Source organism: Triturus cristatus, chromosome 5_2 (assembly GCF_964204655.1).
Source record: "Triturus cristatus chromosome 5_2, aTriCri1.1, whole genome shotgun sequence".
Taxonomy (NCBI): Eukaryota; Metazoa; Chordata; class Amphibia; order Caudata; family Salamandridae; genus Triturus; species Triturus cristatus.
The window spans coordinates 186,324,394-186,338,604 of NC_140588.1; the positions used below are offsets into that span (position 1 = coordinate 186,324,394).

The following is a 14,211-nucleotide window of genomic DNA, read 5'->3' on the forward strand; positions in this document are numbered from 1 at the left end:
TTGATACAGAGGATCAAGTGTGCTTCTTGCACACCATCACCTCAAAGTTTTTCCCCCCCAAAAAATGCATTGTGCGCATATATCTGCTACTGAGACCTTTGTGTAGCCCTTAATTCACTGGGTGCATTTCCGTCAGGGATCACTGGGCCACTTGTCCATCCATGAGCAACAAAACAAGTATCAGTAAGTTATGTGATGGTGTTGTCCATTATCCAACATCCGAGAAGAAATTTGGTTTGTGGCCTGCACAGCATGCATGATCAATATCATTATTTGTTCCTTTTCAAGTGCTTATTTACATGCTTGCTCACTCTGCCAGTAATCAACTCATTCATTTTAGCCACTGCTTGCACACTGTAGTCACTCATGCTGAACCATTCACTCATTTATAGTACTTTCTGTGATGTTCACTGCTTTGGTGAACCTCCACATTTATTATGCCGCTCGTGTCCAAAGTCTCTCATTTGATATTGTTCGATGATTTATTCTATTGCCCTCTTCAGCATTCGCTGTTTGCTTCTGTCATTCTGTTCGCCATTTATTCGGTGCACTAGACTGTTTGTTCACTTTCTTTGACATTCACAAATGTGATACCCCTCAACAGCTTATTCTGCTGTTCTTCTCAATAGTCGCTTATTGCTACCACTCAGTGGTGTATTCTGTTGCTCCGGTAGACATTCACTCATTTAGTGACCGCTACCATCTATTCTTTCCTTCTCTTAAACATTCAATTTCTAGGTGACCCTCACTGGTTTATTCTGTTACACACTTCAATATCCACTGATTTGGTGTCCACACTCTATCATAAAGTTGCTGTTGCACACTCACTTACATACAGTCCGCTTCTTCTCCAACCACTCTTAAACCCACTTAAAAAACTCTGATTTTAGTTGTTGATTTATCTGCTTTAATCAAACATCTTTTTTTCTTCCCTTTCCGAAAACCAAACTACTTTCGGCGATCATAAAATTTTATCTGTACTTTTTTGCTGAAATTTTCAAGGAGAATGTCAAATTATAAATGCACCGCTGGCAGCACTAGAGATGGCCGTTTTTCTTGTCAAAGTAGAACGATAATGCATTTATATTGGTGCTTGCATAGGTCTGTCGAAAGAGAGGTGTGGACCTGGGATATTGAGTGCAGACTATCTTTATACCTTAATATTGTAACCAAGATTTTGAGTACAAGAATATTGGCAAGTAAATATGTATAGACTTTCTATGCCTAACCCCATATGAATTTAACCTTGACAATATCTTTATCTTCAATATAGGTAGATGAGGAATTAAGAATTGTAAATGTATACTTCCCTATTTGAAATTTTTAGTTCTCTATACTTTGGCTACGATAAATAAGGTATCACAATATTCCCTACTCAATTTTCTAGATTACAACTGTCAATAGAGACAATGAAACCGAAGATGCACCACTGTCTTTGACGTACCATTTGCGGTCACATGCTGTAACCACTTTTCAGCAGGTTTGCGTCCTTTGAGTTAGTATTTAGCATTTCTCTAATTCAGGAACTGGTCATGTCACGTGTATATAAAAATGCATTTCGGTACAGGGAAATTAACAGAATAGTTTCAAACAACTTTTTTTTGTCCCCCGAGGGGTATTTTTACCAAATGTGGACTGGGGTTTCATGTCCCCATTTATTAACATCTCCAGTGTAACAGCTCAGCTCGCTTCTTAATCTTGATGCCGGATAAGGAGAAATAGAACTGCTGAGTGGTTAGGTTTTCTGTTAGGTTTATTGCATGCTTTAAAAGCCAGGATTACAGAGGTCATTAAGCGGCATTGTCTCTCCGACATGATTAGTCAGGTAGCAAAGTCCATTTGTCACCTGCACCAGCAAATTGAGTTAATACTGCACTACAAGCTGTGGGGACTGTATAATATCCACTTGATTACATCAAGCTGGCTGCAAAGTTGACACCCCTCTGTACTTGTCGGCATTAATTGTTAAGCCTGTCACAAATCCATCAGGTTTGCAGATAATTAGGAGCCTGCTAATGAAGCCGGCTAAACAACCTTACCTTTTTTTGAAAATTACCAGCCCGCTTCATCACGAGGAAGCCATTTCCGATTTTGTTACATGTGTCCAAAGATGGATTCATGTAGATAAGTTGCCCTTCCCATCCAATCACTGTGAGGTATTGCTACTTCATGTCTGTCAGCCACCATCTTCCCACAGCTCCCTGCCTACCCAACAATCAATTCTTTCGCGCTAAAATACTCGGAGGAAAAATCCATCAGTTATGACTGAAATATTCGGATAAGCTGATAGTCCAGTACGAGGCAATAATGTTGCACTCGGCACAGAATGACCTAACAGTGTTAGTGCCATGAATCCACGGGCATACTTGGATGTAGCCCACTGGCTAAACTGCAGACGTAGCAGTAATGAGACCTTGATATCAAGCCTAGTTTTGCCTTCTGATTAAATTATATGATCCTGGGCAAGGATTTCATCTCCTAATGCTACATTTCCATAACTGTTAAAATTGTGAGGACCTCAAAACGCGTTCCTTATCAAAAATGCGCTTTCTAAAAACTGCTCATTTTAACCCTCACCCATATTTCAGAGGCACGTTGAAATGTGGGTTACCGTATCACAAGCCTACAAAAAGACCCGCTCCCTTGACCATTTCGGATCCACCATTTGCACCAGTTCTGCCAGCAGGAAAAATGGTAATTAAAAAAAACAGACATGAGACGGTGAAACCTACATGGTGTCGATATGATGTCGCTTGGCTACTTTCAAGAAGATAAGGCAAATGTAACTCTACCTCCAATTCTGTACTGGCTTTGAAGGCCTATGAACGAGGATACAATTTATCGAATGATTTTCCCCGCTGCTATACAAGCCAGACTGCCTCTACTAAGCGGTGTGATTAAGTATTAGGAGCCCACATCCAGCTTACAGCAAAGTATCAATAGTTGAACTCTTGCATCAATAATATGGAACCCGCCCCCCCCAACAGGACACATCTGCTGATTTCATTCCCCCGCCACTAGAATCTATATCTGGCTCCACTTTTCACACTCCTCCCTCCCTCCTTCGGTCGAGTTCCTGTGCTAGCGGATGACTCAGTCATCAACTCCTCAAGCCCATCACTTTGGATGGAGCCTTTTTGATTAAGTATGCCAAATGTCGTGTGGAGGAAAGAATGGAAACACTGAGCCTGCCAACTTTTGATTGACCATTAAAGCCAATGATATATGTGCCTGTCAAAAGATGGACAATTAAATCAATATTGCAAAAAAAAAGTCGCCTTGACGGCTTGTTTTTTATGTAAGAGCTGCCACGATGGATTATCCATCCACCACCATGCCCTTGTCAACTTTCAAACCTTTCATTTAGAAAAAAAAAATGGTAGCATTTCAAGTTGCAGCCTCTAATTTCCCTTGCATTTGTCCTATAAAGGGGAGCCATGGGTTAGCGTTGTGCGTGAAAAACTTATAGGAAACCTGGTAAAATGCACGCCCTCGCAATTTGCCCCTGTAGGTGGATTCTGCTGAGACGATCAACGCACACAATCTATGGATTTGAAAAACATATGTAAGCTTCCGGGTCTAAATGACCCTTTTATTGGGATAGCGCACGTGCCTGTTCTTTTGTTTTGCCTCACAACCGAAAATCTAAGAAGCGTAGACACTACATGTGTATGTTTGCTCTCAAAAATGCCATATGCTCCAGAATGGAAAAGAAAAAAAAACAAGTTCCTCCCACTCTGTGCTTGTGCAAAGCAGCCTTGCAAAGCCTGGCCAGAATTAAATATTCGGTCTTCGGTTTCACTTCCTGTGTAGATAATCCCCGACATCAAAGGCGCCTCCCTCCTCCTCCGCGCAGGCCAGCATCCCTGCTCCAAAGGGACATTCGGTTAGCTACAGCTGACCGGCTTGTGGAAATGTATGAATGCACGTAGGCTGTATTAGTGCCGCACATAACGCGCTGTACAGGCAGGTACACAAACTTCAGAGCAGGCGGAATCGAGGATTACAAGTCAGCGTGCCTGAAGACTGTTGTTAATATTTTTTAACATTATTAACCTTTGACTGCTGTCTACACAACGCGGGCAGCAGCATGGCCTCCGTTTCAATGGAAAGCGAGATAGGTGTATTTAAGCGGGCACTGGTGAGATCTTTAACAAATCCTGCAGCTGGCCGGTTAACGATCTCGCGCGCAGACAAAAAAACGCACAGCTTAGTAGGTGTGCCTGGGGATGCTGCAGCTGCAAAACTTCAGAGGGGGAATTAAAACAGGGGGCAGGAAAATAGGAGAGCAGAGAAAAAAAAGTTGTCCTGCTGGTGGCTGGGCTGTCAGGAGCGTGTGTGTTTCCATGGTGAGTGATTTATTGATGTTTATCAGGAATGAATAGATCAAAGGCTGCCCAGATGACAGGCGATCAATCAGCCATCAAATCAAAGATGGCAATCCTCTAATAAAACAGAAAATAAGGAGAACCAGTTCCTACCAGGTTTTTTTTCCCTCCTTCCTCCCTAGACACTAGGCGGTGGAGGTTGAACTTTTACGGCCCCCGAGATGAAGGCTAGACTGCCCCCACCTCCATTTGTACAGGATCAAAAGGTAGCCACTAAGTACCTTTCAACCTGACAAGCAATCTCTACTCCGGGAACGCTTTTTTTTTTCAATTGCCATCTGTAAACCGAACAGGCTGACCCGAGCCTTTTAGGATCTTATAGGTCAGGTGCCAGGCCACGAACACAATAACCTTCGGATCCCTCTTGTTAGGGTCCCCTCCCGCCCGACCCTGTGGTATGAGGGCACCATACGTTCGCCAGCTCCATGTTCAACGATTCACCCTACGAGCTTGTGCCACGGCCTGTTCTCCCTCGAGGAAACTCCAGTTGCCTCTTGGGACTGGTTTCTAACGTCACTACTTACTCAGCCATCTCTAAAGGTTTCGGTTAATATTTATAATTCTCAGGTATAAAATGTATCTGATTGTGGGGATCACCGCCGGGGTCCCTGTGCCTAAATTGCGATCTATTGAATGTGTGTCTCCATTATCCGCGCTAAACATGCAATGAGTTGGGTGGGAATTGATTGGAATTTCCACTGGGGAAAACACGGGAAGAATATGTGCGCCCCATACCCTTGTTAGATTTCCTCACCCACGTAGCTCTAAAATATAGAATGCCCAGTGATGCTCAAAATACCTGTAACCTGGGGCCAAAGGATTCCCTCGTTAAACGTCCCCATTCTCTTTCTCCCACGAACATAGGACTGGTAGAAAGAAAAGGCTTCCCAAATCCAAGGGTGGAGATTTCCCAGGACATTTCTTGCAATTCTGAAGGGCCGTGTCTCGAACAAAATGTAAAACTGGAAGGTAAGACAGGCCACAAACATTCGAGCACTAAAACTCCTGTTAAGTTGTTCACACGCACACAAACACATTTAGCAAATAAAAGATGCTGAATGTCTGGTGAAGCCGAAGGAGACACTCAGTTCCGGGTTCAAGAGTTCACCAGTGAACCTGAGCTGTCTGCCACAAAACAAACACACAAACAACAAAAAACACACACTGGAGCCTAAGCTGAGCACTTGAGAGGACAAAAACATAGTGCAACAAGTTCCCTGGAGAGATGAGGGGACACTTCCACCCAGGGTACAACAAACCCTCTAACCGATGCACAGTTCCTCAGACTTGGGGCATCTACCTAGGTAATTACTACCTGTGCAAAAAGGCTTTACGATGAGGAGAGTAGGACACGTGTGTCCCTAAATGCTCCTGTATATACATAAGACTGTGTATGTGGTGTGACTCGGCCTGAAGCAGCATTCAGGGGCATGAGATATATCGATAGACGCACATAAAGTAAAATATCCAGGGGGGAAATGCCGCCCCGTCTCTTTCCACATACCCAAGTTTTTAAAAAGCACTTTTCAGTGCTCTCCGTTTTTATGACTGCGGAAGTATTTAAAACCAAAAATGCCCCTTTTTAGGTGAAAGTGTCCGCCTTTCATCACAATAGAAGGAAGCAGCAAGCCTCGCGTGAGGTGCCTGGCTCCAGCCCCGCCTGTGCCCCTCATCTGAACTTTCTGAGGCTGGCACCGGCTGCGGGCGACTGATTCCGGGTCGGGAAGGAAGGGGAGGGAAAGGGGTGTGGGATGGGGTTCAGGGCGGCAGAGGGAGGCACAGACGTACACGTGGGGGGCTGGCATGAGGTGCGGGAACCGAGGGGGGCCCTGGCGGCTCCCCCTCGGTAAGTTTTATCGTAGCGGTGTGTTAAGTTGAGAAATGCGGCATGCGAGGGGTCACTTGGGGGGCGTTCTACAGGGCGCAGGGGCCGGTACCGTACCTGCGGAGCGCCGGGGCGCCTGCTGCTTCCTCCGCGGCATCCTGGCGAGTTTCCTCAGCACCTCTTCGATCCCTGGTCTTTTCATGCAGGAAGGCGGGGGGCGTTAAGAATACAAGAAAGGGGGTACTTGAAGTCTCCCGGGCGGCGGCGTGGGCTCAGCGGGTGAGGTCCTGGCTGCGGGCTGGACGCGGCGGCGCCCCCGGGGGCTGGGGGCTCAGTGGCCGGCCGCCGCTGCGCCTCCGAGGCTTCGAGGCTGTGGGCATGGGCGGGCGCCTCTCATCGCAAGTTCCCGCTGCTGCTGCCCCTCCGGATGCCACACGCCGCTGGTAGGGGAACAGAGGCTAATGGTGTCAGCGACAGTCCGGATCCATGCCCCTTCTCTTCAAACCCCCTGTGCTCTTCTTCCTCCCCCTTGATCCCTCTCCCCTGACTGCTGACGAGGTGCTTCACTCCCAAGTCTCTCCCGGAGATCAAAAGAGTCCTCGAAATGCTGCAACTTTCCACCTCAGTGTTGCACACATCGGAGCCTTTTTCCTCTTTTTTTGTGTTGTTTTCCCTTCTTTTCCACGTTGCAAAAAAACGAGGTCGATCCGAGCCTTCTTCCTCCTCCCTTCACTCAGCCTGGCAGCAAGAATGCAAATAAAAAAAAAGAGAGAGAGAGGGAGTGAGGAGACACACACACACCGGATGGTTAATGTCAGTCACTCCTCCTCCGCCTCCCAGTCACAGATCAAACAGTCTGCTGGGCACAGCCACTTCTGCTTCCCCTTCGCCCCCCATCCGAGCCTGCGACGTCTTCAGACGCCCGCGCGACACGCTGCACGCAGCTCTATCTGGTCTCGAGGGTTTTCTTTCGTTCTGTCCACCTTGCTAGATCGTGACAAAATACAACACGAAAAAAATAAACGGGCGAAGAGCGTAACGATAAAAAAGAAAAAGCCACGCCTGCGTGTAGAAGAAAGCGTCTCTCGCCCGAGGATGAACCTGTCCACTGTTTGTTTCTGGAAACAAACTCCTGGGAGAGGTAGGGATGCACTTCTCTCCTCTCTCGTAGCTTTCGGTGAAATATAGCACACACCGAGATCCCAGGGCTTTCAGACAGCCTCAACTGATAGACAGACACATCGAGTTGCTTTTCCTGCTCACGCCTCCTCCCCTAACAACGTCACCCTGACAATTACAAATAGGTCTCACACAAACCCCCGTGCCTGTCAATCTTTTTAATTGCTTTGTTTTCATTTCTTTCTCTCCCCTCTCTCTTTCCTTGTCAGGGCTAAATAATGTGCCAGTGGAGAGGTCTTCATACAGGATTGTTACTTCTAAGGCACAGACACCGGATTTTTGGTTCATGCAATTCCCTTGCACGCGCACTTTGCGGAAGCATGTGCAATGTGTGTGCTTGGTTCCTGCGCCTCGAACCTACCTGGCGAGTTCAAGTCGGGGGCACGACAGCGCTGCGGAGTCCGCTGAAACGCATTAGGCACAAAGGACCTGAGGGGAACAAACGCGGGGGAGATGTCAATTTTTAGTTCCCACAGGCTGGACTGTCGCGCCCAAGAGCCTCACTTGGAAGCCTGCGCTAACTTCAAGCCCAGGCATGGCATTTCTTGTGCGCAAAAACATCCGGTCAAGCTTACCCCAGTCTGTACGGATGGCATTCTAGAGCCAGCGTTGGGCATTTTTCTGGAGGGTTCAAGCGCCCAGCTGCTGAAACGGGTTCCCTTCCTTGCCGGTCAGTACTGACCAATAGAAAGAAATGAGGCAACGCGCCTCCAAAGGCGGGCCACCTTATGTGTATGCGCAACCGTACCAACAACCAGGCTTGTGTTATTATCAATGAAGATGTAAAATTAAAAGTCTAGGCATAAAAACACAAGGCTCTGAAAATGCATGTACCAAAGTGTTCAAGCATGCAGTTTATATTCAAAGGATGTTTGCATGGCTACAGCGGTGTTATTCTAGAGCTCTCTTTAGTAGTCATATGGGCTATGTAAGTATATGAGCTTGAGAAGAGGTGCCCAGTACAGGTTCAGGAGGTTCAGACCCAATACAGATTTTCAAGTTCCCCATAAGATAAATGCACGTACAATTAATCTAAATGGACTTATTTCCCCTGCAAACCCTCCTGACCATACACTGGACACCCCTGAACTAAATCATTCCAACATTCAAGCACAAGCAAGAGTCAGCATGTGCGGTGGAAGTGTGGGTCACGCCTTCTCTATATCACCAATCGCAATATTACTTAGACATTAAGAGCACCCTGCTTGCTGTCTGTTCACGGACCGACTGATGTCTGACTTCCAGTATCTCTGTAGCCCCTTACACCATCAGCTATGAGCAGGGCCCCTGCAGTTATGCAATTTTGTGGCATTGGCATTTCCACATAATTATTGATTGCCGCTTTTGCCACGTAATCCATTATCTGCTGCATATTTCAGCAGAGTACAACACAAAATGTTGTTTCTAGCTCAGACACATCAAAAGTTCCCGAAAATGCAGCAATACATGTTTCCATACAGCATCAAGCCTTTTGCACAGGTTGACTGTTCACCTCTCCGTTGCTCATTTCTGTATTTGGCTGTTAAAGTGGTGCTAATGAGGTGAAACCTTTGCCCAGATAGAGTTAACATGTGTTAAATTTCCTGAATTATGAGGTAATACTAACAAAATATGCCACATTGTGCTGCATATTTTGCCTTTTCTTACCACATAATTTCGCCAACTCTACTATATACGTTGTTCCTTCCCTGCTGCATAATTCCAGTGACTCTGGCTATGGGGAACTTCTAAAGGAATCTGAGCAAAAGTTTTGTACAGGTTTCGACTCTTCCATCCGTAAATAAACTCCTTATTAGTTTTGAAGTACTGTCTCAGGGCCCAGAACTCTCAACCATGTTATGTGCAACATCTGGGCAAAATAATGATGTATCACAATCTGGCAAACATCAGTATCTTGAGGCAGGGTTGGATTGGGATTAAAAATCGGCCCGGGCACGCTAAAAAAAAGGCCCAAATTTGATAAAAAAGGTGGGGGGGAGCGTTAAAAAAAATGCACAGATTAGTTTACACTGGTGAAACACACCTGAAAACAAGTGAGGCCACTTTTTGCTCAGGCCCCCTTCCCCGCTCAATATGCATATATTAATGGGCCGGCCCAGCGAGAGAAAAGGATTGACACCAGGGGCGTAACACAGGCCCTCGCATCCCCCGCAGTGCGGGGGGGCCCCCGAGCTGCAGGGGGCCCCCTCATCACTGTACTCACCCCAGAGAGCTCCAGATTAAATCCGGACCGGGGGGCCCCTTCAACTTTCGTTACGCCACTGATTGACACCTCTTCCCCTTGGTAAAAGGAAGGTAATGGACGCCCATCTACCTCCAGAAAGGCCACCCAGCCACCCACTGGGCCGTTGGCGGCATTGAACAATGCAGAAACTGCCCAAATCGCCCCCCAGGCTGCTCAAAAAAGCAGCCCACAGCTGGAGCTTGGACACCGGCCCCTCGGGCATTGCCCAAGTGCCCTCCATACTAATCCGACGCTGTCTTGAGGATACTCAGATTGGACCACAAGTGATATTTTACCTATGCTTGAAACACTAAATTATGAATGACTCCTTTCGCTAAAATACCCCTCGCCCCCAAAGACTTAATGGCAGGTACTCTGTAACCCAGATGGGAATCACAGACAGCAGAGAAAGAGTGAACAATGACAATTATGAGAAAAGCAACATTGCCATTGCAAGCACATAATTCCTGGTAGGAATAGTAAACATTTGTCAGCTCTGTTCCACATGATCATCCACTTAATGGTTGAGTAGACGTAACATGGATCCTGCGAGATGACAAAAAGCATAAAAGGCTTAAATAAATAAAAAAAATAAAAAAATAAAGCACAAAAGGCTTTTTGAACATTTCTGTAGTCAATTCTACCAGACTGATGTCTGAAGTTAAAAAAACTGAAGGGTTTTCATGCCATCTTCATAGAAAACTATTGGCTTCCATTACAGGGGAGGAAGACTAACTTACTCCAAATCATACGCATGAAGCACCCTAGTGGGAGTTCCCTGCTTAACCAGCCAAAAAAGAGGAGTGGAAAGTACATCCACAGAAAAATAAGCCTAGACCATAGGATCCCCCACTTCTCTAGGGCTCGTACAAGAAAGCAAGTTTTCAGCCTCAAATACAGTCAGGGAAATTAAATCTCTGATCAACCAACACTTGTGGCGAGACCTACTGCCTTCAGAAACAACTCAAGCGCCGGATGTGCCTGGAGTTCTTACAGCAATCCAAGGAGGTCAGAACTAGGGTGCAACTGGACAGGACCAAGATCCACAACCCCAGGAACCTTTTGTCATATTGTTAATGTTGTTAAGTTTTGTAACTTGCCTTTAATGTTGGATTCCTGGTTTCAAAAGTTCAATGAAATAGTTGAGAGGATGTGGCCTAACGGCTAGAGCGGTCGACCTCGGAGCTGGGGAACCGGGTTCGAGTCTAGGTAGGCACCCTCAAAATCCTGTGATTCTGGACAAATCACTCAATTTCCCCATGCCTAACAATGTAAAAAAAAAATGAATGTGTCTGTCTGTAAGGCAACTGGTGCTCATGTAAAGCGCTCTGATACCTTCGCGTCTAGTTTGTGCTATATAAAACTCCCCCTCCAAAAAAAGGAACAAAGTATATTGTAAGCCAGTTGTTCTCCACCACCTGTGGTATATCCAGTTCTTTGCAGTCAAAGAAACCAGTAGCGGCTGCTACCGGACGGGCGTGGTGAAGAATGAAAAAGATAAAAAAATAAAATAAAAAAAACACTTACCTCGCTACGGCTAGCTGCAGTCTCTCCTCCGTCCTCTTCCTCGAATCCGGCAGCAGGAAGCACCTGGGCTCCCAGGATCCCCACAGCCAATCACAACGCTGCAATGCAGCATTGTGATTGGTCTGAGCGCTGTGGTTCGGCGCTCAGACAGGCAGTGGGAGCCCGGGTGCAGAACATGCAAAGTGCGCATGACGCTTTGTCTGGCCCTAGACGGCTGGCCAAAGCATCATGCGTGCTCACAAAGTGTCCACGACTCCTCCCCTGTAGTGCTCTGACGTCACGGAGCCCAACTCAGCCTGCATATAACAACTGAGCCACTGCAGTCGGAAAAATTAAATAATAATAACGCTGCTTGTTAATATCAATTTATTTTTCCTCCTTTAACTGCTCGGGGAGCAGTGGGGTGATGCTACTCCGCCTTAGCGATTGTTTTACTCAATATTTGTGAGTCTCTATTCAATTCAATTCAGTTTGTCAAATGTAAGCAGTTATGTAAACTCTAGAAGTTTAGAGCAAAGATCTGGCCCGATTTTGTACCACCTTTTCAGCCTTTTCAACCTTTGGTTTGCAAATCATGTTTATTTGATTATTAATTTATTCATAAATGTGACTCATAGCACAATCAACCTTTTTTTATACACGTTTCAATTTTTAACAGATTTGTTTGAAACATTGTCCTTATTTCAGCCGTTTTTATTGCTAACATTTACAGTTGTAATGGATTTTATCAATTGCAAAATAAAATAAATAAATCAACAAAACATGTAACAATTAGTGGGAAATCCAAATTAGAGAGAATTTTGAAAAGTAACAGGAAAAACAATTGAAAATATCTCTTTCAAAATGATGTTTAATGAAAAGTGCCATTCAGAAAAAAACAAAATGAGTGAGTGAGTCTGTTCATATACACATTAAAACAATCTTGCACGGGAGCCTAAGTATCAATAGATAATGATTTTGATTGCTTCATGCCATTTGAAAGTATATAGAAACGAAACAAGTTCAGTTAGAAGATGATCACACTTTGAACAAAATGGGCATCTTTTGACATTTGCAATGTTGCACAATGTTAGCTTCCTGTATTGAGAGCTGAACAGCCAGTGACAATGCGTAACTTGTGGGCGAAAACTACCATTATAGGCCCACTCAGGGAACATTCGATGGCTGTCAGAGCTCCCTGTGACGCGCATTGTCAGTTTGACGTTTTTTCTCCCACCACATAACTCCCATTGTTGTGCTGGCCTGCTTTCAGCTCCATTGGATCAATGGCGGTCTACAGAGCAAAGACTGGGGTTCCCCCCTTGCTTTTATGAAGGTGAGTGCAAGCGTAAATAAAATGAAATAAACAGCCATGTATGTTTATATTTTCCAAATACTCTGGGGAATTCGGGCTTACATTCCCCATCAGAAGTGCAGTGGGAGGAGTCTAACATCCTATCGGTGGCAGAGGCCGTGTTGGATCTGAGGATCTTTTTTCCCACTGTGCTCCCAACCATACACCTCACCAGGGTTTTAAGTGAGCCGGGTCTCACCGGTGCTGAGCACCGGCAGTTTTTTAAACGGGGCCTCGAAACGGGTCTCTATCGGTCTCTGTTTTGTGCACTGGCACAGGCGGTCCGTTTTTCCCTGGACTGCAGTGACAGCAGGTCATCGATCTGCGCGTGTTCAAACTGCTCACTTCTCACAAGTGAAGAAGTTACGGCATGACGTCATGCCAGGTGAGCCTTATAGGGGAAGGGAAATCCTTTAAAGAGAGTCATTTTCTCTCTGGATTTCCCTTCTCTTTTTGAAACTCAGGAGCAGCAACATTGTCCTGGTGTCTCCAGGGCTTTAAGTGGAAGGTTTTTCAATATTATATACAAGCCATAGTTGCTGCTTATATATCTTATGCAACTAACAACCTTTGACAAAGCAAATAGTTCTGACCTGTTGTAGGTATGATGTTACTTGTATCATATAGCTGGGTGCAATGACAGAAACAGCACAATACAAGTCTGGCGGCACACTATGCTAAAAACAGATTTTTAGCTTAGGTGTTTTAAGCCACGCCCCTAATTACATTGGCCACGCCCCTTTGAGCGACCACCCAGATTTTTCATCCCACTTAAAGCCCTGCTCCCCACCCAGTTAGTGCCAGCACAGTTGCCTATGGCACAGGCCGATAACTGCGGTTGTGGATAAATAACAGCAGTTATTGCATGAAGGTTAGCAAAATAATGCTTAATTGGCACCCAGATTGTAATATTAAGGGGTGGACAGCTAATCAGAATGCTCCCTTTGCGGGCTAGGCATAGTGTTGTCGGGCCTGTCAGTTCCCTGCCCCAGTCTGCAATTCATCACCATGCTAAGGGGCCAGCACTTGAAAAAAAAAACAGCTCATCTCTGCTGCCACTGCAGCACCTCTATAATCAGAAGCTGGTCTCACTGCCAGCACCTCTCCTTCCTTGTCAAAGAGGTAATGAAAGCCATAACAACCACAAAAAGTAGGAAAAATAAACATAGCAACATGTGTGTTTATTTTTTTCCACTGTTCTCTGGCATTTGGACTTACATTCCCTCTTTGAGATAAAAGGTGAGGGGCTGGCACAAAGTGACAGTGAGAGCAGTTTCAAATCAGAGAACTGCTGCTATGGTGTCACAGAGTAGCTGCTTGTCCCATGCCCACTGCTATGAGCTAAATTCACTGCTTGGGAGGGGTGGGGTGGGGGAGTGCTAGCACCCTACTGCCCTTACTTGCATGACATATTGGCTTTAATTATCCTACCTTCATTCTGGGCCCTCATGTGTGACTGGGGCCTGGAATTGCGCAGGAGGATAATTAATAGCCATTACTGCCCGCAAGTGTGGTCAGTGATCCTTAATTGAACACTGCAACGTTGGCACACAAGAGAGTGGACAAGGGGAAAAATGGCTGGTATACACCTTCTGCTTCAATGTTCCAATGCTGGCCTTTTTGTTTCATCCTCTCTAATTGAGACTTATATTCTAACCTCAGTTGATGGAATGTTCCTCTAATATAATGTCTGGTGACATCTGCGTAACTCTGGACAAGGGCAGTCCAGCTGGTT

General features: G+C 45.7%; 1 protein-coding gene across 1 annotated transcript in view; it reads right to left on the reverse strand.

Moving 5' to 3' along the window:
• TSHZ1 (teashirt zinc finger homeobox 1) overlaps positions 1-7,464 on the reverse strand; it is a 116,516-nt gene extending 109,052 nt beyond the window's left edge. Inside the window, exon 1 of the mRNA XM_085606950.1 lies at positions 6,331-7,464. Within this exon, the coding sequence (XP_085463076.1) occupies positions 6,331-6,415 (85 nt within the window). The 5' untranslated portion in view covers positions 6,416-7,464. The remainder of the gene's footprint in view (positions 1-6,330) is intronic.
• Between the last annotated feature and the right edge of the window lie 6,747 nt (positions 7,465-14,211).